The 26,413-nt window shown below is 35.1% G+C and overlaps 1 protein-coding gene across 6 annotated transcripts in view; it reads left to right on the forward strand.

Annotated features, from left to right (window-relative positions):
• The window catches only part of PPFIA2 (PTPRF interacting protein alpha 2), a 287,766-nt gene that overhangs the window by 192,626 nt on the left and 68,727 nt on the right, over nucleotides 1-26,413 (forward strand). For all 6 annotated transcript variants that reach the window (XM_066549725.1, XM_066549727.1, XM_066549726.1 and 3 more), the window contains one exon: nucleotides 18,188-18,304. In XM_066549725.1, coding sequence (XP_066405822.1) covers nucleotides 18,188-18,304 — 117 coding nt within the window. The remainder of the gene's footprint in view (nucleotides 1-18,187; nucleotides 18,305-26,413) is intronic.

The raw sequence follows: 26,413 nt of genomic DNA on the forward strand, positions 1-26,413 counted from the left end.
TTAAGTGAAACACACACACATGTAAATATCCTCATTTTATAAATGTTAACATTGAAGTATTAAGGGAGGATTATGGATGACTGTGAAATGTAGGTTTGTCTCTTCCCTTTTAATTGCAGTGTATCATGGTGTACTCTGGTGCCATGTGACTATTGTCAACTTGGATAAGAGAGATTTTTTCCTGCTGAAGACTGTTCTCTTTTGTTTGAAAGGGTGAACAGCAAAACCTGTTTGTTTTCAACAGCTGTATACTACACACATAGAGAAAGAAAGTTTTCACCCTAGAGAAATGATTTTGAAGCCAGATAATATAAAAAATGGAGTCTTCTGGTGACTTTACCATTCCCCTCATGTTCTGAACCCACCTGACATGTGCTTTTAACACTGTTAAAAATGAGCCAGATAAGCAAGTTAAATTAAAACTATTTTAGGTTATGGTCATTTTGTGGTGCCATTTTATTCAGGATTAAGACAGAAACTGAAAGAAGCCACTGACAAATGCTACCTAACAATTCTTGAAAAGTGGAATACTCATAATTCAGAACAAGGTGTGATAGAGACTCCTAAAGGATTTTTAACTAATTTAAACTGGATAAGGTAGTTTCTTAAAAGCAGGATCTTCAATTAAGATATTAGTACTTCTTTTTTATAAAGTATGATAAACTATAAACCTATTAATATGATATTTTGATTGATCCCTTTTCTCTCTGAAGTAACTGCACTTTATCTGTTTAAAATTAAGATTCTTCTTTCAGAAGGATCCAGAAAAGTTGTGTTCAAATAATATACTTACTATGTTGTGTACTCTGTTACTTTCACTAGCATTTATTAAATATCAAGCAATCCTTTTGGTCAGTCAAGCCAACTGAGATGCATCGCACTCCTCCTGTCCCTCCTGCTCATCATCCGATTAAATCCAAGTTCACTTCACTGGGCATAGGACCAGGTCTTCAGAGAATCTCATGGCTATTTGGAATTTTTAAAATTTAATGAAACTTTTTAACAGTAAGGAATAAAAGCATGCACAATGAAATTACATTTAAATAGGACTTCTATAGCTCTTCCTGCCCCAAATCCTTAGAAATGTTGAACAATGTTTGTGTCTTCATGCCACTGAAAATAATTAGAAGGACACTGAATCAGTCAAGCATAACATGACCACTAACACAATCTGAATATTGTTATTCCAGTTTCCTATGAGGGACTCTTAAAGCTGATAATCAGTTAAAAAATAACGAAAAAAGAGTGAGATGTGGAAGAGAACAAGTGGATTATTTTCAAACAGTTATGTACTTAAACAAGAGTTCAGATAATTTTCACACAATTAGTTATTTGAGTAAGACAAAATTAATTAGAGCACTGCAGTATTTAAGTCTAGTTTTATGCTAAATTCCACAGTGAATACACAGGCAATAAAGCACTTGAAAAATTTATTGTACTATATATGAAAATAAGTGGGCTAAGTTTCTAGGGGAATTGAATATATGGTTTTCAGTTATTTCTGTAGTCCTGTCTTGCTGTCTGTTTTCCCAGGAGAATTAGTATTTTCTTTCATATCCATTTTCTCATACTTATTCTGAGAGTATACTATATTCAGGACTGTATCTAAACATAAAATGATGACAGTAAATTGGTTCCCTGACTTAACAAATTATCTTTAGGTATATGACAAGTAGCAGATAAAAAGTAGCAGAAATGTATATGTTAATATATTTCCTCTTCTTGAAAGCTTGTGGTTGTGGCTCTGACACAGCAACGTGAGAAACTGCAGACAGTCCTGAGTGCTTATTGAAAATGTTCTTAAATTAAAATAGCCCCAAATCTGGGAGAAAACTGCAGTTCTCCATCATTGGGTGGTAACTAAGCTCACATTTAACAGTGTTTGTGGTATATTACATACCTAACAAAGGGAGTGAAATCATCTGTAACCGGCAAAGCTGATTTCAGCTCTAGTTGCTAGCAAAGTCTTGCAAAGCACTTAATATTGGATAGGCAATTGTAACACACCTTGAACTCTAAACCCCAGAGAAACTGGGGTGGGCACTGGACCTGTTGGGGGAACTCAGCTTGTGTAGCTAATGTTTGCATGTAGTTACACAAGGGGAATAGAGAAGGGTTTTCATTTTATGAGCTTATATTTTATTAAAGCTTATATTTTTTTAAGCAGTGGATTAAAAATTCTTTAAACATATGTTTTCCTAGGGGAAAAGGTTATTTGACTATATATTTTATTTTGCTGCAGCTGATTAGTGATTGTGGAGGGGGCCATTGTACATAGCAGCAAACTGAATTGCTGTTAGTGAGTTTTTGTGCAGACGGGGCAAGATAACTGCAGTAATAAAATTCCATGTTCATCCTGCTTTTTTTTTTCCATTTCTGATTACACTCAAAGCCATTCCTAGTTCACAACTGGAGACGTCCTGATCATTATCTGTTGTAGACAAGATGAATAGAAGATACTGTTAACATTTTTTTTGAGAAATTTCCCTTATGTTTTTAAATAAAATTACTGTTAAGCATAGCTACATTTTCTTACCCCTTAGGTGCTTTTAAAATTATTCTGGTTCTCATTTTCTTCCATATAACCTATGGTCTCTCCAAATAGTTTTATTGCTGAGGGTTGTAATTTACGTTTAGATATTAGACAAGCTGCAAGTGGGACATCAAATAACAAAGCTCAGTGGTATAATAGTGTTCTTCTGTGAATATTTTTCAAGAGAAATGTGAAGTTTTTCAGTGAGTGTATGAATATTTGCAAAATTGAACAATGATCTGCTAACCAGCTTCCTTTTTACACATTAATTTCACAAGAATGATTCTCATTGGCAAGAGAAGTGAATTTATCTTCACAATTTTGTCATTCATGATCTTAATGGGAGTTAACTTCAATGTTGAAAATACTGATAACTACTTTTGTTCCTCAGCTTTAGAGATACTCCTATTATCATTACAAATGTAAATCTTTTTTAAAAGTATGCTAAACTACACGCATACAAACAACACACCAAGGTTAGCCATTAGTGCCATATATTCCCAGGAACCCAAGTGCTAGCAGCTTCCACAGCTCAAGGCTTCTTAGATTATAGACCATGACCCATAGTGACACTTTTAAATCCATTTCTGCAGCAATGTGCAGTGTTAAATGACAACTGTTGCCATTTCCATTAACAGATCTCCCTGTTTCCCTGAGCCTTCAACAAATAGTTAAAAAAAAACAAAACAACCTTTAAAGCTTTTTTCCAAGGCTTTTTTGTAAAATCAAGCATTATACATAATTAATACAATACTGGAATTTTTTTAATGGCTGTGCTTCATTTGCCCATAAATTTTCTCCTGTTAATTTTAAACAATCATCCATCCCTTGCAACATCTTTATGTGTTAATAAGAATCAAATGATAGGTGACATTTCAAACCCCTGTTTTGTTTCCAGTTAGTATGCTGGCTTTTCCATCTCTCCTCATTAGAAGAAACTGTGGCATGAAAAATAAAGCTTTACTTACATTAATTGCCTCAAAGGAATAAATGGAACTTTAGGAACCCAGAAAACATTGGGACTGCAGAATATAAAATTGCAAAAACTACTGGTTTTACTGTATATATCACTGTACTACCATATGCTTTTCCTCAGAATTTGTTCCAATTGCCAATGGTATTTCCAAATGCCAAATAACATTATACTGCCTCTGTCAACTGACACATAGATTATATTTTAAAACACTCAGGCTTCATTTTAAAGCCTTATTGTAACAATTGCTTCTACAAAAGTTTCCTTGAGTTTGAGGCTAAATTTAACTCCTGGAACTCTCAGAGATCTTGCAGGTGTTTTGGATCATAGTTCATTGCTTCATGTAACTGGAGACATTCTCCTGTTTAGGCAGTGGGTTTCTTCCTGACAATGGGTCAGTTTATTCATTAGGGTACCCAATGGTAATTTTTCAGCATTTATGAAAGCATTCATAAATTATTTACATGACTGAAAAGAGAGGATGGTTTGAAATTTCTGATTCTTTATGTTCCATACCAGAGACAGCAGAAAATATCCACTTATTCATGAAAGAACTTCTAAATACCATGCTAACTGCCAAACTTCTGCTGTTCAGGGCAAATCAGGAACTCAGCAAAAAATTCAGTTAAACTGTTACAGCTGAGAACAGTTTTGGTTCTGACCATGAGGGGTGCTGCAGACATGACTATGGTATCACTACTGCTAATGAAATATTCTGTACTATTTAATATTTATATGCATTTCAAAGTGAAGTCTTAGCTAAATGTGGCTTGTCCTTTTACCCATAGCTGCATATGAAAACATATTTCTATGAAAACATATTTCTGGATTTTTCATTTCCAGTTAGGTTAAGGCAATTTTTACAGGGGTTTCTTGGCAGCCTTAGGCTTTCTGTGTAATTTCAAAGTGATTTTTGGACTAAAAGTGTTGTAAAAGGCATAGTTTACTGGGAAAAATAGATGTGCATTTCTTGAACATATGATTTATACAAAACTTAATCAATCCACAATTTAGAAATTATTGCTAATCATCAAAACTTTGGATGAAATTGGGTGGAATTCAGGGACCTTTTTTTTTCCTGAAGGCCAGGCAGATGACTTACATCTGTTTCTGGTGACTTGAGGCATACATTTCCTTGCAAAGCATCTGAAACACCCTTTCTCTATAGTACCTTCTTTGATAGCACCATACTTTCTCAGAATGGTGCAACTGCAAGCTTGCAACTGCTTTCTGAACTCTCTTCGACATGTTATTTTTTATTTCTTTATAAGCTATACATTTGCAGAGGTCTGACTCAAGAGATATTCTTTGTGCTCTGAACTTTAAATGTCTATGTAAATGTAGCAAAATATATCTTTTCTGCAAAGTTGCACATAATTAAAAAATCTTGATTTGAAATGTAATTTTAAATGCTATGTATACTTTCTTTTTGATCTGCCTTTAACCTTAGCCATCTCATTAAATGTTACCTCCTAAGAAAGTTATTGTTGCCCACAAGTTTTAAATGTGGCAATGATGCAAAATGATGAATTTTTTTCGGTGATTATTTCTTATACTAAATGCTTTACAGCATTAATTTATTTCTCTACACATTTCAATTAGTACATGTAGCATGGCAATTGAAGAGGTTGAAAATTAATACAGCAGCACTACAGCCTTCCTTGCCTAATTTTTTTACAAAGTGAAAAAGAACTAAGCACAAGAAATAGTCAGCTAAGTTGCCATAAGTATTTCATTTTATGTCCTCAATTAATTCTAATCTGAGTTCTCAGAGGAAAAAAAAGCAACAAAATCCTTTGTGAATATTGAGAGCAGCAGAATTGATTTTGCATTGCCACAACCTTTTTTCACTAATTTCATGTTTCACTAAAATATAGAGCAGAATAGGTCTAAAATTCAATGCATTTCCCAGATAGTAACTGAAGAACAATAATTTCTATTGGCATATTTGAGGTGAAGCTCACTATTGCATTTGCAAGAGTGGTTTCTTAGTACAACTTCCATAAACTTCTACCACAGAGAAAAGTCTTCAGATTTTGGCTACTAAAAGAACATACAGTTTCTACCATGACAGCAGATAATGATTTTGCAGATATTAGTATTTTTATACAAAAATCTTAGTGAATTAAGCCTATTTATGAGTTTATCACAGTGTAGTGTGTGCAATGCAGAAATTATATATTAAATATGTTCTCCTAATTTGGTCTTCTTCACGAAATGGTTTCACAGAGCAGAAATGTGTTGCTAGCCAAATGTCTTAGGGTGTTTTCAAAAGCCATCCTGAAATGTTGTATTCTCTTTCCTCTCCATTTAGCATGTGGCCACCTGTAAACAAATCCTAAAATACCAATGTCATGTTCTCACTTTGAACTGTCATTTTGTCTAAGTTGAATGTCTCCTGTGTGTTCTTTAGAAGATACCAGTTTGTAAGAAAGGATTTGTGGTCTGTGCTCACATGTTCATGGAGCAGTTAAGGAAATATGTAGCTGAAGACTGAAGGCTTTATTCCTTCACAAAGACAGTGTGATTAATAGTTTTAACAAAATGTTTGATATTGAATGTTTGCTAGCTTGTATATATTTCTTTCTATATATTTTTATATTCTTTAGAATGTTATGTCATAAAGACACTTGTTTTTTCTGGTTCTATTTTCTAAATATTCTAAGATCCCAAGTATGAATATATTCAGCTGCTTCAGTTTCACTGCTGCTAAGGAAGGATTCAGAGCCTTGCACTGAAATGAAAAATTCTGGCTACTAAAGATCTCCACTGCAATTTTGATTTTTTTTCTCAGAACTTTGTGTCATGGCTAACTAGTTCTTCTTCATTTTATTTACTTGTAGAATTCTTTGTGGCATTTGTTATATAAAGATTTGTGACTAGAGTAAATCCCAGTGTCACAGATTTATCATTGAAGGGTAGAGTTTTGTTCTGCTTATTTTAAAAATACCCTGAGATTGTTTTCAGCCTCTCAGTGTTTTGCTATGACACATCCCTGTGTAGCAACAAGAGCGTACAGACTTTGCTCTTAAACTATTGTAAGCTGTTATTTGCATTAAAGGAAAAGAGAAATTTAAGTTTAGTAAAATAATGCTTAAGGGAGCATGGCAAAAGGTAAAAAAGCAATCCCAAACTGTGACTTGCTACTTCCTCATTCTTTACTTTTCTCCCAAAACCTGCTGTGCCACTATGAAGCATTGTTTAAATATACATTAAAAGATCAGTGAGATCAATGTTTGAAATATTTTTTTTGCAAATCTCTTCAAATCTACTTCATTTTATGTCTGACAGAAATATTTGATTTAATGAAACCTTGATCCCCCATTATTAGAAACTTGGGTGATTTAATGCCTTGTTTTACTGAATAAATGATGACTGGAGATTAAAAATTCCCCATTTCCTTTAGACCTTGAAGCACAAATTTTCCATAAAATGAGCAGCTGTATCAAAATGAGCATAATCCTATTCCAGTATATTCTTTCATCTGTCTGTGTTTTAAAAGCATTTGTTTTATAGATTGCTCATTGTGAAAACAAATTAGGTACTACTACTGGAATGAAAAAATAAGAAATCTAACTACAAATTCTATTACAAATACTCATACTATTCTTCTGTTTAAATTTTATATTCTCATTTTTTTTAATACTTGTGGCCTAAGTCTTCAGACTTTTGCCTCTGAGGAGATTGTATTTTTCTATGCATTAAAAACTATGGCCGAATCTTAATTGCAAGTTAGATTGATGCAGAAATATAAATATATAGTTGTTTATTTAGTAGTGATATATTCCGTCTTCCATATTGAAGGGCTTGTATTGCACATTTTGCACATTTTTACTATGATTATTACTGCATTACAATACTCCCAATGGAGCTCCAGTAAAGGAGAAGGATGACATTTTCTGGGGAAAAAAAATACTGAAACATGGTTCCTGTTCCATAGCACTTAACAGCGTAAGTTTGTCTCATGGTGTCCGTGGCTCATCCAGCTGTTGCCTGGACAGCATTACTGTAAAGCTCAGGTACACAGTGACCTGTGCAATAGATGTGGCAAGCAATAATTACTCTTTTTACTACCACAGGAGCTCTGTAAAGTGTCTCAGAGGGTTCAGGCTCTTCTGATGTTCTGAATATTCTTGCTCCTAAAAGCATAGAGTTTAGTTTGGCTGGGATGACTGGTTAGTTGTTTCTACAGCAGAAGAAGTAGGGTGCAATACAGAAGTTAATAGGTTCATAAGTATTGATAGATGGACTTGGCTAAATTGCATAACTTGATTTTTGACAGGTTATGGCTGAAGTGGCATCTGTTCAGGTGCACATTCTGTCACACAATCATTGTTTTGAGACCCTGCACAAATCCTGCTACACTGTCTGAATCCTATCCCACTCCCTGTGCTGTAACCCATGCTTGGGACTTAAATGCTGGGTACCTGTCCCCTCAGCCCAGCTCCATGCCTGGTTTCCTAACGGAGGAGAGGCTGGGGCTGCAGGCAGGAAGGAGGTGACTGTGCTCTCCATGAGGTCCTGCAGCTAAATAACCACAGGACACAGTATTCATCATCAAATAACACAACCACTCTGCAATAAATCTGCAGGTATGGACAGTTTTCTGGATCTCATGTGGTTGAGTTGAGTTATTTTGAGGGTCTGTACAGTCTTTTATATTAATCAGTAAAGGGGGATCACAGAGCACACCTGACATTTCTGTATAACAGCGAACAAATATATCAATATATGACAAAGCTCTGTGAAGCTGAAGAAGATGCCTCAGTTTGATAAATAGATCTCCTCTACTTCATTCTAGGGAACTACAAAATAGAAAATCTCTGAGTTTGCAGTACAGATTTTGTGGATTTCTAATTTATCACACATTCCTCACCCAAAGCAGAAAAAAGGTAGAAAGAGGGAATGGCATGCCAGCCAAAGAAATACAAGCTGAGAGAACACAGGGATCACACCAGCCAGATGTGTGGTTGAGCATATTTCACAATTATTTGCCAACACACCTGAAAACTCCAGGAGATTAATGAAATTGGAAGGTTACTTGTATATGGTTAGTTTAGGATTGTTCATAGTCAGCATGAGATTAGACACCAGGATAATTTCAGTTTGGATTTAATGTCATCTGCTTGGCAATCTGTTTAGGGAGCTTAACAAATCAATGGAATGTAACTCTCACCAGAGCTGATTTCCTAAGGTCTAGTTAGCAAATGCCTTATTTTCAACCTATCAAATTCCTAAAGCAAAGAACATAGTGCCTGGGTAAAGGGGTGCTCAGCTGACATGCTTTGTAGGGGTCACTATTACAGATTCAAAGTATATCCATGAAAATTTTAATGTCTAATGTTTAATTTGCTCACAGTATTCACAGAGTGCCTTTCAGGGGACATCAGAAAGAATATATCATTTCTCTTTGATCTGTTATTTTGGGAATCATAAACTTTGAAATGGATGCTATTTTATCCTGCACTGGAGGTACGAATTCAGGTTTCAGAACATAGCTGGCTGTCTTTCTGTCTGTGTCAGCTTTGGGGTCTTTTGACATTTGTCAAATGAGACGTTCAAGCAGACAAAGATAGTTTCATTGCAAGAATTAGACTTGCAATGTAGGACTGCAAGACAAAATGATTCTTTACTGTTAATCATCTTTTTGCAGATCTATCTTGATGAAAATTCAAAACACATACCTATTATTATCCTTTGTTTTTAATCTGCTGGAATAATGTAGTGTTTTTAGCATTTGCTCAATGCGCTTCATTGGAATGATTATTCAGTTTTCTGTAAATTTGTTAAATATTAGATGATTTGTTAAGATCATCTACTAACTCTCAAACCAGATTTTAAATAATATAACAAGATCATAGTATCTTTTATGTTTATTACTCTCCATAATAATTTTTAATGTATGGATAGGCCTCATGCTGAATTCGTATAAAATATTTAAATTGATGACATGGGTCAATAAATAAAATCAACTTTAGGCTTCACTAGGTTCATAATTATTAATCAATATTCCCATTAACATATGAACCAGAAAATGTATCATTTGTGTTTTCCTGTTGGATCATCTCAACCCTAACAGTGTGCCTGCAGCTCTAAGGGTATTCTGCAGATCCATAATTTGATTAACTAGAAAGACTTACAAACAAGGAGTCAACATATGCCTGTAAAAGCAAAAAATAAATATAGAAATAATTTTACTTGGAATTCAAAAATGTAAAAAATTAAGTTTGATTAGGAAATGTCAACATTAGTAAATAATAAATAATCTTCATTAATACTAATGTGGACCATCAGTGTAGAGGTGAAATTATTATAAGAGGAGCTGTAGAGGATTTGACTTGGTTCAATCTATAGAAAATGAACCTGCTTGCTTAACTTGGCACCTGCAGAGTGTGGTTTGAACACCTTTAAACATGTAGAATATGTGGTTACGTACAAAAAGTAAAAAACAATGTATCATTCCTCTGCATTAGAAAAGGCTGTCAGATTACATTCTGCAATAATTCTAGGAAAAAAACATTATTTTAGAAATTCCAGATACTATGAACTTCCTTTGTAATTAAAAAATAGACAAAATTTGTATCAGAGAAGCCCATGTTCTTGATCTTCTCTGGAAAAACCTGGGGAAAAAAATTACTACCAGTAGAAATGTTGTTGAAATGTATTGAGATGTTGACTAAAATTAAATGGGTACATTTGGTTTTACTACTTGAAATACAGACTGTTACTCTACTGAGATTCAATTTCAACAGAATGGGAATGAAACTTAAGTTGGGATTTCTTCAGTTTGTACAGGCAGATCATGGCTTTGATATTGTTTAATTGTACTTCTAGGATAAGGTTCATTTCCTTTCTGGGTATTTCTCATATCCTATTTATCTGTTGTATATTTTCATGTTTTCTACAATCAGTAGCAGAGATATTGATTTTAATACAGATACACTATATAGGAAAATGTGATAAAACTGGGTATACATGCAGAATAGTGGTTTTCATAACAGACATGTCCAGTCAAAATAAACCTAAACAATCTCAAATCTCTAGGTGACAACATGCAGACAATGAATACAAAAATTTAATTTGGGGAAGACTGGTTTTACTCATAGGGACATATATTGGTGTAACAAAAAGAGGAGAACAGATTGCAGTGCAAATAGCTAAACACACTCTTTTTTAAACTTAGCAGTGTTTTTCAGACTGAATTATATATATTAAACAGGGGTTTTATTTTATTTCAAATTAAATTAATTTTATTTTTAATTAAATACTATATGTACTAAGAGCAACTACATAGTCTTAGAGGTACAAATATCTGTGTATATATTTACATAAATGTTAAATATATACATGCATATTACATACACATGTTTCAATAACTTGTATATTTTTGAAAAGAATAAACATTATAACGTCTCTCCATCCATCTCTCTCAATCCATTCTTAGCTCTGACAAGCTGGAAATTAGACCCTGCCAATGAACTCTGGAGATTTTGAATACTAGTCTTTGTTAGAGTAATAATGAAAGAATAAGGGTTTTGCTACTATTTTGTTGAGCTTGGTAAGGAAAAAAAAGAAAAGCAAGAGAAATTAGTCAGCAGGTGTGAAATACACAATATAATTCAACCATGTAATTGATATTTGTTACTGTTTTCCTATTGTGCTAGTCTCTGTAAAAGACGTTTCTTTCTCTGTGTTGTATTTCGTACAAATTTTGTGACAAAAGTTGTACATTTTTTGTTTACTTCAATAAGGGTTTCTGCAGAAAACATACTTAAATGCACTTGGTAATCTGTGAAAAATCTTGACAGGTACTCTTCCTCACAATAGCACCTGCACCATTGCTTTAAATTGCTCCTGTTCTGTTTTCCAAGTGCTGCCACAGCAATGAATGGTGCATGCTCTGGAGTAGGTGTAATAGCACAAGACAGGTATTTACACAGGAACAATTTGGTCCAGAATTCCTAATGAAGCAAAGGAGACTAGTAAACCCTACTGCCTCATTACCAGCCTGAAATGTTAGTGTATTACTACTTTCAAAGTACAGAAACACCTGCTGACACAGACATTTCGAGTTCAGATGCAGTCAGGGCTCAGTGATGGTGCAGGAGGTGCTGCGGTCAGTCAGTGCCCTGCTAGAGCCAGCTGAGTGCCACCGCTGTGCAGTGCCCTGCTAGAGCCAGCTGAGTGCCACCGCTGTGCAGTGCCCTGCTGCAGCCAGCTGAGTGCCACAGCTGTGCAGTGCCCTGCTAGAGCCAGCTGAGTGCCACAGCTGTGCAGTGCCCTGCTGCAGCCAGCTGAGTGCCACAGCTGTGCAGTGCCCTGCTGCAGCCAGCTGAGTGCCACAGCTGTGCAGTGCCCTGCTGCAGCCAGCTGAGTGCCACAGCTGTGCAGTCAGTGCCCTGCTGCAGCCAGCTGAGTGCCACAGCTGTGCAGCACCCCTGGGCCACAGCACCCCTGCCACCAACACCAGGGACCTCCAGGAGCCTGTCCATAAAGCACTGATAGCCAGGACCTTGTCAGTAGTCATCCCAAGCACAGGCCATCAGCAGTAAAGGACCATGGGGTTAGCATTTCCATATTTTCCGTTTAAAATCAGCTGCAGACTCAGAATCACGAATCTGCTGCAGACTCAGAGCATTTGCAGTCATTTTTGCCTGTTGTCATTCATTATGTGTGCTTCAGCAACATGAAAGCAGGGTCTGAAAGTGCTCTCCACCATACAAGCAGGATTGCAGAGAGCAGTGCCAACAACAAGATTGTAAGAATAAAATAACCAAGATGTGCCAGAAGCTGCAGAAGCAAGAGGTTTTAGCTGTCTTTGACAGAATTTGGAGCATAGGAGATAAAGACTTAAGCGATAAAATATGTTTAACTGAAGGCTGGAGTTCAGTGTGCTACCTACACACAAACTTACAAGATTTGTTTTCGTTACTGTCTTTCTACTATTGTCTGATCTCCAAGGCTCCCTCATGAGGATGATTTCACCATAATTAATATTTCTCCATAACAATGAAAGCTAAACAGCAATGTTAATAAAAGATCAGAAATCTCAAAAAGGGCAAATTAATTATGTAAATATGTTGAAGATGTGTATTACTCATAACTCACAAAGTTTTTTTTTTATTTTAATAAAGGAGTATTTTTCTTGATATGTCAGGACAGGTATTAAAGGACTCAATTGTGTATAGTTTCTAGAAAGCTCACCCCTAAATAGCAATAAAATACACTGAAATTTCAGGCAAATAGAAAATAAACCTAGCTGAGAGGTTGTCAGTCTTTAGTTTAAAAGTGAAATTTGTGCTAAAAAAGCACCAAAAAAAGCTTGAAAATTGACTGCTTCTTTTTGTTTTATGTCATTGAATGGGGGAGAAGACAGAGTGATAAGTTTAAAGAAAATAAATATTTTTTTTTCCCCCAAAGTGAGCCCAAAGTGCATTGTTAGGGCTGATGATTTCATTCCCTGCCTTCCAAGCTTATTTTTTTTCAGTTTGAAAATATTTTTTTCTTTTATTCTGTTCCCTTGAAGTATAGCTAATGTTGATTACAATGTTGTATGTTCCATAGTTATATTAACTCCTAGCAATTTTGAGAATAGACCCCAAATTCTGTATTTGCCCTTTTAAACATACCTGGTTGTAAAGCTCAGAATCTGCATTTTTGAATGGAAAAACTAAAGCATTTCAAAACTAAAGTAATCTTTTTGGAGATTCCTTTTTGTCTGCTGTTTCCAAAGACTGTGTGGATCTATGAGTTTTGTTCATGAAATCAGAATGTGCTATTTATGATACCCTGAAGAGCATCTTGTGTTCTCTCTCTCTGAAATGCTGTGTATGTAGCCAGTCTTCAGTCCTGTGCAGTTCATTTGACCACGATACTGAACCATACTGTGGTTTGTTTCAGTGTCAGAAGATGACGTAAACAAACTCAGTGGTTTAAGGTAGGAAAAGTTTACGGAAAACAGCTTTTCAAAAGCTTAAAATAATTTCATGGCTTTTATAGAATCTCAGAATCATAGAAAGATTTGAGTTGGAAGGGACCTTAAAGATCATGTAGTTCCAACTCCCCTGCCACAGGCAGGAATGCCTTCTGCTGCACCAGGTCACTCAGAGCCTCATCCAACCTGGCCTTGAACACCTCCAGGGATGGAGAGGCCACAGTCTCTCTGGGAAAACTGTTCATAAAGTGATGAGGCACCAGAACCTTATAAGAAGTAAAGAATTTCTTCCTAAGATCTAAGCTAAACCTGCCCTCCTTCAGTTTAAGGGCATCCTGCTTTGTCTTATCACTATGTAGAAAAGTATATTAAGTATTCCTAGAACACTTGTAATTGCCTGAAGACTGAAACTGTAATGAGGTAAAAAATGGCCATTCAAACAAATTTCAGCAGTAGAGGTACCTGGTCATTTAGGATTTTGTATGTTTAGAAATGGATTTTGATCTCACACCTATTAAATAATTTTAAATTAATTATTTTGCAATATACCCAAAGTAAACATGTAGAGTAGTGCTTTTCCTGCCTCATTTTGTGTCTGATGAGAGACTTCTTCAGATCAGTACTGGCTTATGTATTCATCTTCTGTTCTATGATTTCAAATATTTTAATATTTGAAATCAATATTGCCTTAGCACCTGGATTCAGGCTATTAAGTGTATAGGCATCATATGTAGATTTGGCCATTTATGGAAATGGAGACCAGTTCAAGTTTTGAGTCTGAATTGCTGAATCCTAACTTATTTTAAAAAAACATGATTCAACAGTGTCTGTAGACAATGGACACAAATTCTGCTAATTTAGAGGGAATTTATATGGGTATTATAGTGGAGGTATTTGTCAAAATTTTAATATCAAAAAGCTGGGCTTTAGGAATGTTGAAATTATTAGTTGAGACAGAAAGGCAGAATTTGTGTAAGGTTATGTTCAGAATTATTATGACAGAGTAGGGCTTCTGAAACTGCCATTTGTTCTGTAATACCTTTGACATGTAGAAGATAGAATCAAAATCGATGGAAATTCTTTAAGGTTTTGATGTGCCTTGTGAGTCATAAAACCAACATGCAAAAGCAAGAAGAATGTTGAAGATCAATATGCCTGTCAGAAGAGAACAAGCTGAAGGAATATTTTTAGATTAGGGGGTGTTTTCATGGACTTAAGCTACAAAAGTTAGAAAGGTCCAACTAGAAAAGTGATACTCTACATTTTGTTCTTAAACTGACAATAATTGCTTCATTTTTCTCAATCAAGAAAAAAAAAGAACTTTTCAGTTCTGCTGAATGAGCTTGGAAAAGAAAGCAGAGAGCCAAATGTAAACTTTCTTTAGACTCAAGTGGGGAGAGACTTGAAATTTTACTCTTGTTCAGAGTCACATTGAAAGGTGCTACTGTGGTCCAGATCAAGTGTGCTAAATAGGAAAATAATATTTGTGATTGTAGAAATGGAGTATAATCATTTGAGATCCACAAGCAGAAGTTGATAAGGACAAAAATGTGATGTATTTGATCAGATTTTATTCCCTTGGAATTTGGACTTCTGTGTTTATTTAGGTTGATTGTCCAGTTTTGGGTACAACAATCCTAAATTGATTAATGATATTTATCCACATTTATTTTCTATTAATCTGTCTTGGGGCATGGGAGTGGGAGGGGGGTATTTTGATTTGTTTTCAGCAGCTATGATGCCATCCTAAAGAATCCGCTTACTTTCCAAAACCAAGAACATAGCATGAAAACCATTAGGAATTTAACGTTAGAGGTCAGATAGTATGGAGGTACTTGGAAAGCTGTCTATGGACATGTTTTGTCGTAGATGTTTTTAGCTGGATGGCATAAACATAAAAACATCAGTAGAATAGACAGGCATTTCTCAGAAATATTATTACAAAATTTTATCTGCATTGAAAAATCATTTGCTTACCTAGATCTCTGCTATTATTGCTGTGTGCCATTGTAATGATCATTAGAATTTAAGAGGTTTTGGAGTCTATCTGGGAAAAACTTAGTCATCTGTCTCTTCACCCAAATCATCAACCTGTCTTTCATGTTTTGACAACCTGTTTAAAATGTTACACAAATGGTTCAGTGATTAAATGAGCACATTTGCAAAAAATTGCACATTATTGAAAGTTAAATCAGTAAAAAGTAATAAAATGAGTATGACAGCAATTAAAACTTTTTCTTCAACAAAGTAAAAAGCAAAAATTTATCTTTACTTGTAAGACACTGACGAATTTCCATGCTTCCTTAGGAGCGCTTATTTTGCCTTAATATATTCATTAAATCAAGAATAGAACAAGTATGAAAACAATTTAGCTGTGTGGTTCTTCACAGTTTAGATCTGTTATCTGACTATGCAAGAGCTGAAACTTCTGCAATGTGCCAGACTTCAAACTCTTTGTTCTTTCTGTAAATATTTTCTGTGCATTCATTACAGTAATGAAATCATTGAAACCATAATGTTTAACAGGGATGGATTTTTGGCAAAGTGTTTGTTCCCAAGCATTGAAAAATCAAGAAAATCCCTCCAAATAATGATACACAATATTGTATTACTTTATTTGCCTGTCATCTAAAAGGGACAATGGATTTTTTTCTTATTTATTTACTTACTTTGAAAGTGGTGGTACCTAAAGACCCATGGAGGCTAAGAAAAATTAAAATCTTTCAAATACATTATAAAATGATAATGTTTTGCACTAATGTTTAAAGAGTATTCTTATTCAGCTACAGGCCTGTTAAGGATTTGTGTAGATACAGGTGATAATTCAAAATGAAGGCATAGTGATCTCTGCTTTTTAATGGATCAACAAAAGATTATCATATGAAAAAGCCAGCTATATTGATGCCTCTCAGTTAATATATCCTATGATTTTGCATTTTTTAATATTATGTGTAGTTGCTCTACATCAGTCAAAATTTTATAATATGTCTGTTGAAGTATCTCACTTAGTCTACCTGAAGGTATCTTTTAGCACTAATTGATGGCTAATTTTGTTTGGTGGAAGCCAAAGTTTCAGTAGTTTTGATTTGAGAACTGTTTGAACCATAAAGAAAAATAAGTGAAACTATTCAAAAGACAAACCACAAATATTGAATTACTGATTGTGTAAAAAGCAAGACTATGCTAATGAGATTACACCAGTCCTTTTTCTGTTACTTGAGACAGACATAATTCTCTTATTTAAGCAAAGTGTTTTAAAGTTCACTGTATTTGTACAACCCCCAAAGACACAGATTGTCTCAGTTTTAAATCCCACTTTTGTAGTTTCCTATAATTGCTTGGATTAAATGTTGCTTTCAAGTCTTGGTCTTGGCACTTAAGTCAGGGGGAGTATATGACTTCTACAGGGGCTGTAACTTGGAATTTTTAATGAGCAGTGAATCAGCCTGCTCATCAGAATCTCATATTACAGGAATTTTCAACATTTATATTAAGGAAGACTTGTTTAAAGGGGTGCTCTTACATCTCAATTTTTGTGAGATGTAAGAGTGATTCAAATGGTCTTTAAAATAAGCACTTAAATATAACTTAAACAGATTTGAAAAAAATGTTTCAAATTGAAATTAAATTATTCACATCAAAGTAAGTTTATCTTCTTGTCAATTAGAACTAAATTTAACTTAATTTGATTTAATAAATGTTGCACAAACTCTTGGCTGCTGCACATGGTTACCAGGTAGTATTACCTAAAATTCTCCTTCCTACCCCATGCCTTTATGTTCTAGGACAGGACAGTCTTTTAGGGTGTTTCTGACTCAGGACCTATGCAGACAAAATATAGTGACAGAAGCCTTTAAATTTACACCAGCTTTCCAAAACTGGCATCCTACCAGTGTTCTACTGTGTTTAATACATAATGTTATTCATCAGGTAAACCATTTACTGTATGTGCTCATAAAAGCAGAACAATACAGAGATATCTAACTGTGCAATTTAACAAAATTTATTGTTCATATTAGCCAGCTCTTCCAGCTTATTGTAGTATACAATGTAAAAAAAAAATTAGGACCTAAATCTTTCTATGCTGATTATTGCCTGAGAGTAAGCCACAAAGCCAGAGAGAAAACATTTTCCGGTAGCTGCATGGGAATTTTAGTAGCATTACCAATAAATAACCAATATTTTAAATATGATAAAACCTACTTTTATATGTGCTAAGAGAGTCAGTGAGTAGTAGAGGGTGTTAACGTACATGCTTTTCTTGACAAAAACCACGTAAAATGTATGTTGCTGTTACGAACAGATGGGAGGCTGACAGAAAACTAGCACTTTATTTTACACCACCTGGGTTTGATTCATAGCCTCTTGGTACTTTTTTCCTGTAGCACAAGTTTGGCAGTCATTGAATTCTATATAAAAGAGTAAGTCTTGTTCTCAATGTGTAAAAAAATCAATGGCTAACTGCTGTTTCATCTTTCAAGCTAAAAAGAAGTGTCCTACCACAAAAGCAGGGTAGAAGACAAGACAATGTTGACTGTCATGTCATTTGTTCCTTTGCATCCTTAATGGCCTTAAGATATTGTTAGTATGTTTGAGTTTTAAGCCTCTCTGCATATAATGACCTAATTTTGCAAATACTATGGATGGCCAACATAGGATTGAATTGTTAATAGACTTTAAAAATTGCCTGCTCAGTATTTTTCTGGTTTCTTATGTATATTTACCACTTATTTGCTTTCTTTTGCAGATTGTAGCTTTGCGTGAACAAAATGCACACATTCAAAGGAAAATGGCAGCTGGGGAAGGGTCTGCTGAGTCAGAGCATATTGAAGGAATGGAACCAGGGCAAAAGGTTCATGAAAAGGTATAAAAATGTTAGTTGTCATTAAATCTAACAATCCATATGATAAATAATCAGGCTTTAGATTTTAGTAATGTGAATATTTTATGGGATGTCCACTTAGAGTATTGTCTGCCTACTGAAACCAATATGAAAAAAATGAGCTTGTTTAAATGGAAAACAAATGCAAATGGGTAGGTCCTTGCTCTTTGATAGCGTATTGAGTTAGATCCATAGCTTATAACTAACTTTTCTTGGAATTGTTTGCATTATGCTACAGTTATGAGTACTATATGCTGCTGAGTGATCTGTGGTATGCTACATACAGAAGAGCAAGGTGTACTGGCATGTATATGTGGAAGGCTGTATATGCAAACATTCCTGAAAGAAAAGAGACCCTAAGGGGGTAGCAGAGACATAAAGACAAGAAAAAGCAATTTTGCTCTGTGCTGCCTATAGATATTATTCCAATTTGGGTCCATGCTCATATAGAGAGGAGCTACTTAGGACTCCTCAGTAGGAAATAGGTATGTAGAATTCAGGCTAAGTATTTGCTGCTTAATGCTGAGAGAGAACAAAATGTAGAGACTGATTCAGTAAGAAAGGTTTTCTCCTTAGCCTTAGATTTCCACATTGATAAAAATCAAATTGAGCATCTTCCTCTCTTGCTTCAGAATTAATAAATTAAAATGATAGCACAACATAACATTTGGCAGACAGCTGAAATGAGTAGAGCTCATTTCATTCAGAGCTGCTTGGATCTCTAATTCTGCATTTTTGTGTAATGCCATATGATGAACTGTGGCATAAATCATACTAGAAAAAATAGCTGTCATCATTATTAATTTTATAGTCAACCCAATTTACAATGGAGCACTCACAGTGCAGGCATTAATTTTACACATTTTGCAGTTTATGTGTATTTTCCTTTGAGTAATCTAAATGGTTGAGAAACACACAGTAAACAAATGCTGTTCAGCTACACTTCCCTTTCTGCAAAATCTTATTCACAGACACATCTGTGAAATTTTGATCAACAGTGTTCACCCCACTCAGTTGTGCTTTTAAACCCAACTACACTGTTGAAAAATCTCTGATTTCCCACTTTCTTTGCAAGCCATGTCTTCTGATTTGAGCCATTAGGTTCATGGCTTACAAGCAGAACTAAGTAGGAATAAGACTAGCCATCTTTTAAGAAATCTGCATATTTCAGCCCTAATGAGAAGAATGAAATCCAACATAACATATCATTATCATCATTTTTTAAGTGAATGTTTCTAGAATATTATGTCCAGAAAATATCTATGCTTCCTAATAAAAACAATTTAGGTTGGTTGGGTTAAGCTGAAATAAAGGTTTTTGCTCCTTATGGTAATGAAAGCCTACTGGGTAGGTAGTTAAGAGGAGTCTGCATTGACACCAGATCAACCAGTGCACTCTAATTCACATCGTCTGCATGAGCTGCTCTCCACCTTTCTACATTTACATTGGTGGCCATCATCAATTCCTTATTATTTAGGAAAGAGAAACTTAAAAGCTAGAAAATATAGGAACTTGCAAACAGGCCAACTTGCACAGAGAAGAGCTTTAAAGGACTTTGAAAAATTGTTTTAAAGAACACCTGACAAAGATCACCTGCTGTGGGAATTAAGATGCAACCATTTCTGTTATCAGATATTCTCCTACTTAGATCTGGCTTGCTGCCACCCAGATCCTTCACTGAATCTCTAAGAACAATTGCCTGATTTCCCCACAGGCAAAAGCCAGGAAAGAGAGAGCTCCCAGTGAATAAGGTGTCCATTGGGAAATCTAGGGAAGCAACTAGGGATGCTGCAATGATGGGACTGAACAGCCAGAAATAAGATACTGTGAATAAGCAGTTTGTTTTAAAATAAGTTAATCATTTCCTATAGGTATTTATTTCAGCTTCTTGAAGAACCATGAAAGTTGAATTATTCAGTAAAACAGTATTTTCTGAAATGATCATATGCAAATTAGGAAGCATTAAAGTTGCTTTGAAAAAGAGGAGCTCTTCCGAAGTTGTACAATTTAAATGTCCACCATTACAGTATCCCTTTCAGCTGTAATTGTATTTTTCTTGTTTCCCTCTCATAATGGAGAATATTCCTAAATTAGGTTCCAGATATTTTAATTCAAATATTTAAAAAGCATTGCAATAGTTCTTTTGATGAGTCAATGGAGTTTTATCAGAGATTAATTAGCCGGAGAAATGACTATTGACTACACCCATTGACTATGACTACATCCATTTCAAAGATGCCATGGATGTATCAAAAAGTTTCCTGCTTGAGAAAGCCAGTTCAGCATGGATTTCTGTTACAATGAAGGCACAAAAGCTAAGTATTTAGGTGAAGTGTAAATCAGGGTGTTTGTCCTTGGAAGCACACTGGTGGTCCTACCTATAGTAAGGGCAGTTTTACCAACAGAAATTGGTAATTCCCTTCAAAACAATACCAGAAACAAAAGGAAGCAGATACATATACCAGGAGAGGTGAAACAGCCTGATATTTCTGGTGCCATGAAGACCAGATGCTACGTTTTATGAGCAATTCAGAGCCTTATATACTTACTTCTTGCAAGAACTAAACAGCTGGGTCTATTTTGCTTTATAAAAAACCTCTGGCTGTCACATTGAACTTATTTAAGAATCATGGTTTTTTCTTCTTACTCATAACACTAACATGTTACAATAATTAAATCAAATGTTCAAAATTAAATCAGTAAGTTATGAATGTAAAAATCTGTGAAAACATTGGCAAAAAATTGTAGGCATTGTATTCTGTAGGAGTAAAAGGTGCTTTGCCAAGGCAAAGCCAGTGAGCTAAAATGTTCAGTGTGCAAATCTAAACACTTTTAATAAAAGTAGCAAATGACTTTCAGAGCAATCATCAGAATCTGTTCTGGGTTTTGGACTTGATTATTTTTGGATTTTCAGATGCATGTTTTTGTATGATTAATAGAAATCTTCAGAAAACTTCCAGTTTCAGCTTTTACTGAAAAAAGTTTATATCACATACACTCCTTTGTTTTGAATGAATAAATAAAAAAATCTTTCGACTGACAACATAGTGAAATGGAAGAGAAAGGAGTGAAGGAAGGGCTTATGTATAAATGTGATGTATTAAAAATATTGGGAGCTGTGATTCTTGCCCCAAAGCCATACATTCTACATTAGAGAAATAATACAAAATACATTTCATAAACAGATTATGAGTTTCTTTACAACCAGTGCAGATATCTTTCTGGTTTTAAATAATACCTTTCTGGAATAATATTGATGAAGCTAATTAAAGAATCATGTTCTGAGGGGGGCTTAAGGAAGGTTGATGGCTTGACACACCTGGGGAGGTGAGGAGTATTGAGTGAAAGGAAACATGGGTAAAAGCTGCAGCTGGGATTAGAAGCCTTCATGAATCTGAGGACAGTATGCAGTGTTCTTTCAGGAAGAGTCTAGGCAAGTATTTTGTAAGTACTGTTCTGCTTAATAGTTTAGTTTGGCTGCATGACTATGCATACTTAGTGCCCCACACCTTAGCATACAGAGCTGCATTAATTATGCATAGTTTAAATGATAAATCAATAGACTTCTCAGATCTTTGTCAAGAAAGCAATTCTTTGCTTGTTTCATATAAATTAGTGTGCCTTTCATTCATTCAAGTTTCCTTTCCTTTTTACCTACTAGAAACCCCTATATGCTACTGCATGTTAAGCCTGTTAAAACACAGCCTTAAAGAGGCAATTTCACATTTCAAGTACTGTGATAGCTGACAGCATTGATGTCAGCAAGGTTGACTGACCTTTGCTGGCTGATTTACTGCCAGGAGTTGCCAGGAGATAATTTCTAATGGTAGAATGGGGAGGCTACTAAGAAAAAGGTGCTAGTCAAAGCAAATGAGAATTGATTTTGTGTGTGTAGTTTGGTTGGAACAGCTAGATAGCCCTCAAAATAAAGGAGCAGTAACTGATTTCTGTCTTTGAGAGCTGAGAAAGTCTTCTAATGGTGTAAAAGAGAAACAGGCAGGCATTTTGGAAGGGACCAGCAACAAGAAAAAAAAATGCCCACCCATCAAGTGAACACCCTCCCATCCCTCATTTTGCAAAAGGACTAAACTGGGACAGATGATCACAGGCATCAGAAAGATGAATAAGAGCTGAAAGCTGATCAGGAAACAGACATTCTAGATCTTTAAATTAGTAACAAACTAGGAGTCTTTTGATGGCTAAGTAGAAAGATCACTAAAGTGAGGATGTTTAGAGACGAAAGTGCTAGAGAAGGTAGCTATTTTTGCATCAGTAGTGGGGTAGGGAAGAAAAATTTCAGTTGAGAGAATATTGTAATTGATAGCTAATTAGAGGTTGGAGGCAATTCAGAGTAATTGAAGAGGAGACCTCTAATGATCAGATTACTGCCTGACACAGACCAAAATGTGTGAAACAACCTAGAGAAGTAGAATATTCAAATACAGAGGCCAACAACCACTTAGAAATGACTGTGACAGCTTAGGTTTAATGCTACTGGTTTTGGCATAGCTTTCCATACTCTGGTTTTTGTGCTGGTTACATGGAGGATGATCATGCTGGTTTTGCTTGTTTAGCTGTGCTTTGGGTTTGGTCTATGGCATAGCAAGGTGTCTCTGTTAGTATCAGATTCTTTTGAATGATTTGCATGAGGCATTTGAATGGAATGGGGTGGAAGAACTCTATAGTCAAAAGCATCCTCTGCTAACTTATTTATTCTTACCTCTTAAACAGCATCAGTAAGTCTTACTGTTTGCAGCATTGATTTTTACTCTTGCTTTCATAAAAGTAAATGACCTGTATAATTTAACTTGGTGGTTATTTTACTTACTGTTTTATATTCCTGTACTATAGAATTCAGAGAAGTTTATTTGACTTGTGAAGTAAACTATTTCTGATGATGTGGCCTTCATTACCAGATTTTCTAAGCTGAAAGGAGCATCTCCATCATTACAAAGCTAAAAATAAAAAAAAAATCTTTTTTTCTCCTGGGATTTGGGACAAAATTTTCCAGATTTCCATGTGAGGACCATGGTGCAATAGGGATTTATGGTGCAATCAACTTGCCAATACTCCTTTAAAAAAGAAGTTTCAGTTATTGTTATTCACCATTTAGAGAGTGTTCTAATAAAGAGTAGACATAAGACACAATATTTTATGGTTTAAATAAACAAAACCACAAATAAAAAGGGAGTATACACATACACACAAACCCCAACACAACCCAGTGCTTACACCATGAAAATACTTGTTTCTTCTAGGACTTCTAAAAGACCAGAATTCTGAGTTTTTAGATTTCTTTCAATTATTCAAAGGTACCTTATGGTGAGACAGAATTTAATTTAGTTCTCTGACATGGAAACTCTTGTGCATATGGGCATCCTGTGAATCACCTGTGCTTGTAAAACCAAAACTAAGAGGCACAAATGAGGAGTTCTGTCAGGTTAACGAGTCTTGTCTCTGCTGCAGGTTGTGCAGAGATAACCTCATGAGATCTTACTGGTTTCCTTCTCACCACTCTCTGAGGTTAAAGTCTATCACAAAATATGGGATTAATTACTGGTGGATAGTATTTAGACCAAATATTTTGTGTCAGATGTTTTACAGCTGGAGAGGAAATATCACCTGGAGGTGCTTTTTTATTGTTCTTGGGATTTCCTTTTAAAAAATTAGGTTTTCATGTACATTTCACCACATATTTAATTGAACATAAGTTCTTTCTACAGAATAAAATGGAAAAGAACTTTGCTGTATAACCTGGGACAATTTTACCATTTCTTTTGCAAACTTCTGTAAACTGGTGTCCCTACTGGTCTTTTGGGGTTTTTTTTATTATTTTACCTTATGTGTAACTCCAGTTAGTTTGCCTCCAGTATTATTTTGCTACTGTTTAATTGAAAGGGCAGTATGAGTTATATTAACAAAGACTAAAGTATTCCAGATTAGCCTTAATTTCCAATTTATCATGGTGTTTCTTTTACACTTTGTTCCTTTTCTTCTTTTTTTTCTAGTAGCCTAGTCTGCAGCTGCTTTCCTTTTTATTATCTCATGTAGAGAGCAGCAGCAATATAGGGGGGGTTTATGGTTATTTGTAATGCTCCAATTTGCTGTCCTTCTCCCTGCTGACACTCCTATGTGAGCAGCAGATTGTCTTACTGCTGTGCTTTTTGGATCTTGAAAGAAAGAAAACCATGTTCCAGCAATGTTATTTTCCTTTTCATTCTTTTCAGTGCTAGGGAACATTTACTTTCCTCCTCCATTTCCACAGACCTTAAGAAATTAAAATTTTACTTCTCCCCCAGATATTTCTTGTTTAATTTCTATTATCCCCTCATCCCTGTCTATGCAGTGTGTCACCTGTTATACTTAGTACCATCATTGTTATCAGACTTACTTGATGATTATTCCATCCTTTTTGTTTCTCCTCCCAACTTGTTTGACTGTATTTGAGTGTGTGTAAAGGCTTTCTGTATGGAAGAAGAGTATATTTAAAATCCATAGTAACAACCATGTTATTTATGCAATATCAGTTATTTATCTACTGTGGTGATATGCTGATGTAACAGAAAAAAAAAAAAATCCTAGCTTACAAAAACCCACAACAGGCATCCTCTTGCTGTTGCAAATTCACATTCTTCCCATGAGAGGAGGGATGCAAGTGCTGCATTGCTGGGTAGAGATGTCAGTGCTCATAAACCTTTGTTTGCTCTTACCTAGCACAGGAGAAGGTGTCTTACGCTTCTCTTGAGCCTTTCAGTCCGATGCCATCCAGATTTCTCATGTGGCTGAGAAAGCTGTGGAAAGGGGCTGGAGCAGATGCCAGAGGCCTCACAGTGTGTGCAGCAGGTGAGCACACACTGCAGCTGTGTGCACCTGCCACGTCTGTAGAAGGCAGCAAAGATGAGGGGGGAATTTTGTGGTGATGCCACTTCTGCAGCATTGAAGTCTCAATAAGTAAATGTGATAGAAACAGATGGACTATTTATGTTGGGTAAACCAGTTAGCAAAAAACCCTCAAAGCATTGAAGCATGTGAGCTGCTTGCCACATTTCTTTTTTTTGAGGAAAAGTAGCCATTGGTCTTAGATTCTTTCCTGAGAACTAATTGAACTTAAGGAGTGTGTCCGTGTGTAGTTTTTTCATGACCACTTTTGATAGACAGCATCCTAAAATTTGTTGAAGACTTCATCTGGATGATTAACTTCTATGACAGATCTAGGGACCATGTACATTTTTTATTTTCTCTACTAGAATGTTTTGAGCAGTTAGAAAATTTTCTTTATCATTCCTTCTTTAAAGATTTCCTAATCATTTCAGATTACTTCCAGTACTTTCTTTTTCACCACCCCAAATAATTTGACACTATTTCTTTCATTTTTGGCCATTTGGGGTAGCATAGGGTTATGATAGTTAAGAATGTCTATTTTGAAACTTTTTTGAGTATGCTTTTCTGAAAAGTTTTCCTGTAGTGCTTCAGGTAATAATTAGCAGAGGTCAATTTGATTTCATTGTTTCAAACATTCAACTAATAGTTTATTTACAAAGGATTGTAATTAATATACAGCAACAACATTGAAATTTATTTATTAATTGCAAGGTGTTGCAATTGATGGACAGCATCAGCAACAAGAAGCTCCTTAAATACCAGCAAACAAAAAAAATTCAGCTAGATTTAAAAAATTCAGCAAGACAACGAACAAGAAAAAGAAACAAACATGGATATTATTCATAAAACTGATAATAGAGAAGATGCTGCAGTTCTGTCCTTCCAGCTTATTCCATAGAAAATTTCTCTGGAGAAGCAGAGGTTCCTGCTCCTTTCACTGATTCAGAAAGTGAATTGGACTCATCATCTGTAGAATGCCATTTGCTTCTACTGACACAGTATATTTTCATATTCTTGTTCAAGCTATTTTCGTGGGGGAGAGAAGGGGAATTATTATTATTGTTGATAAAAGCCCTCCTTAAAAAACTGAGGAATGTTATATCAGTTATTTCTTGAATTAATACTTAATAACTTTCTACCTGTGGTCTTTTAAAGTGATTGCTGTTTGTGATGTACCCATGTAATGGATATATCATAAAATAATAACAA

Source organism: Molothrus aeneus, chromosome 5 (assembly GCF_037042795.1).
Source record: "Molothrus aeneus isolate 106 chromosome 5, BPBGC_Maene_1.0, whole genome shotgun sequence".
Classification (NCBI taxonomy): Eukaryota; Metazoa; Chordata; class Aves; order Passeriformes; family Icteridae; genus Molothrus; species Molothrus aeneus.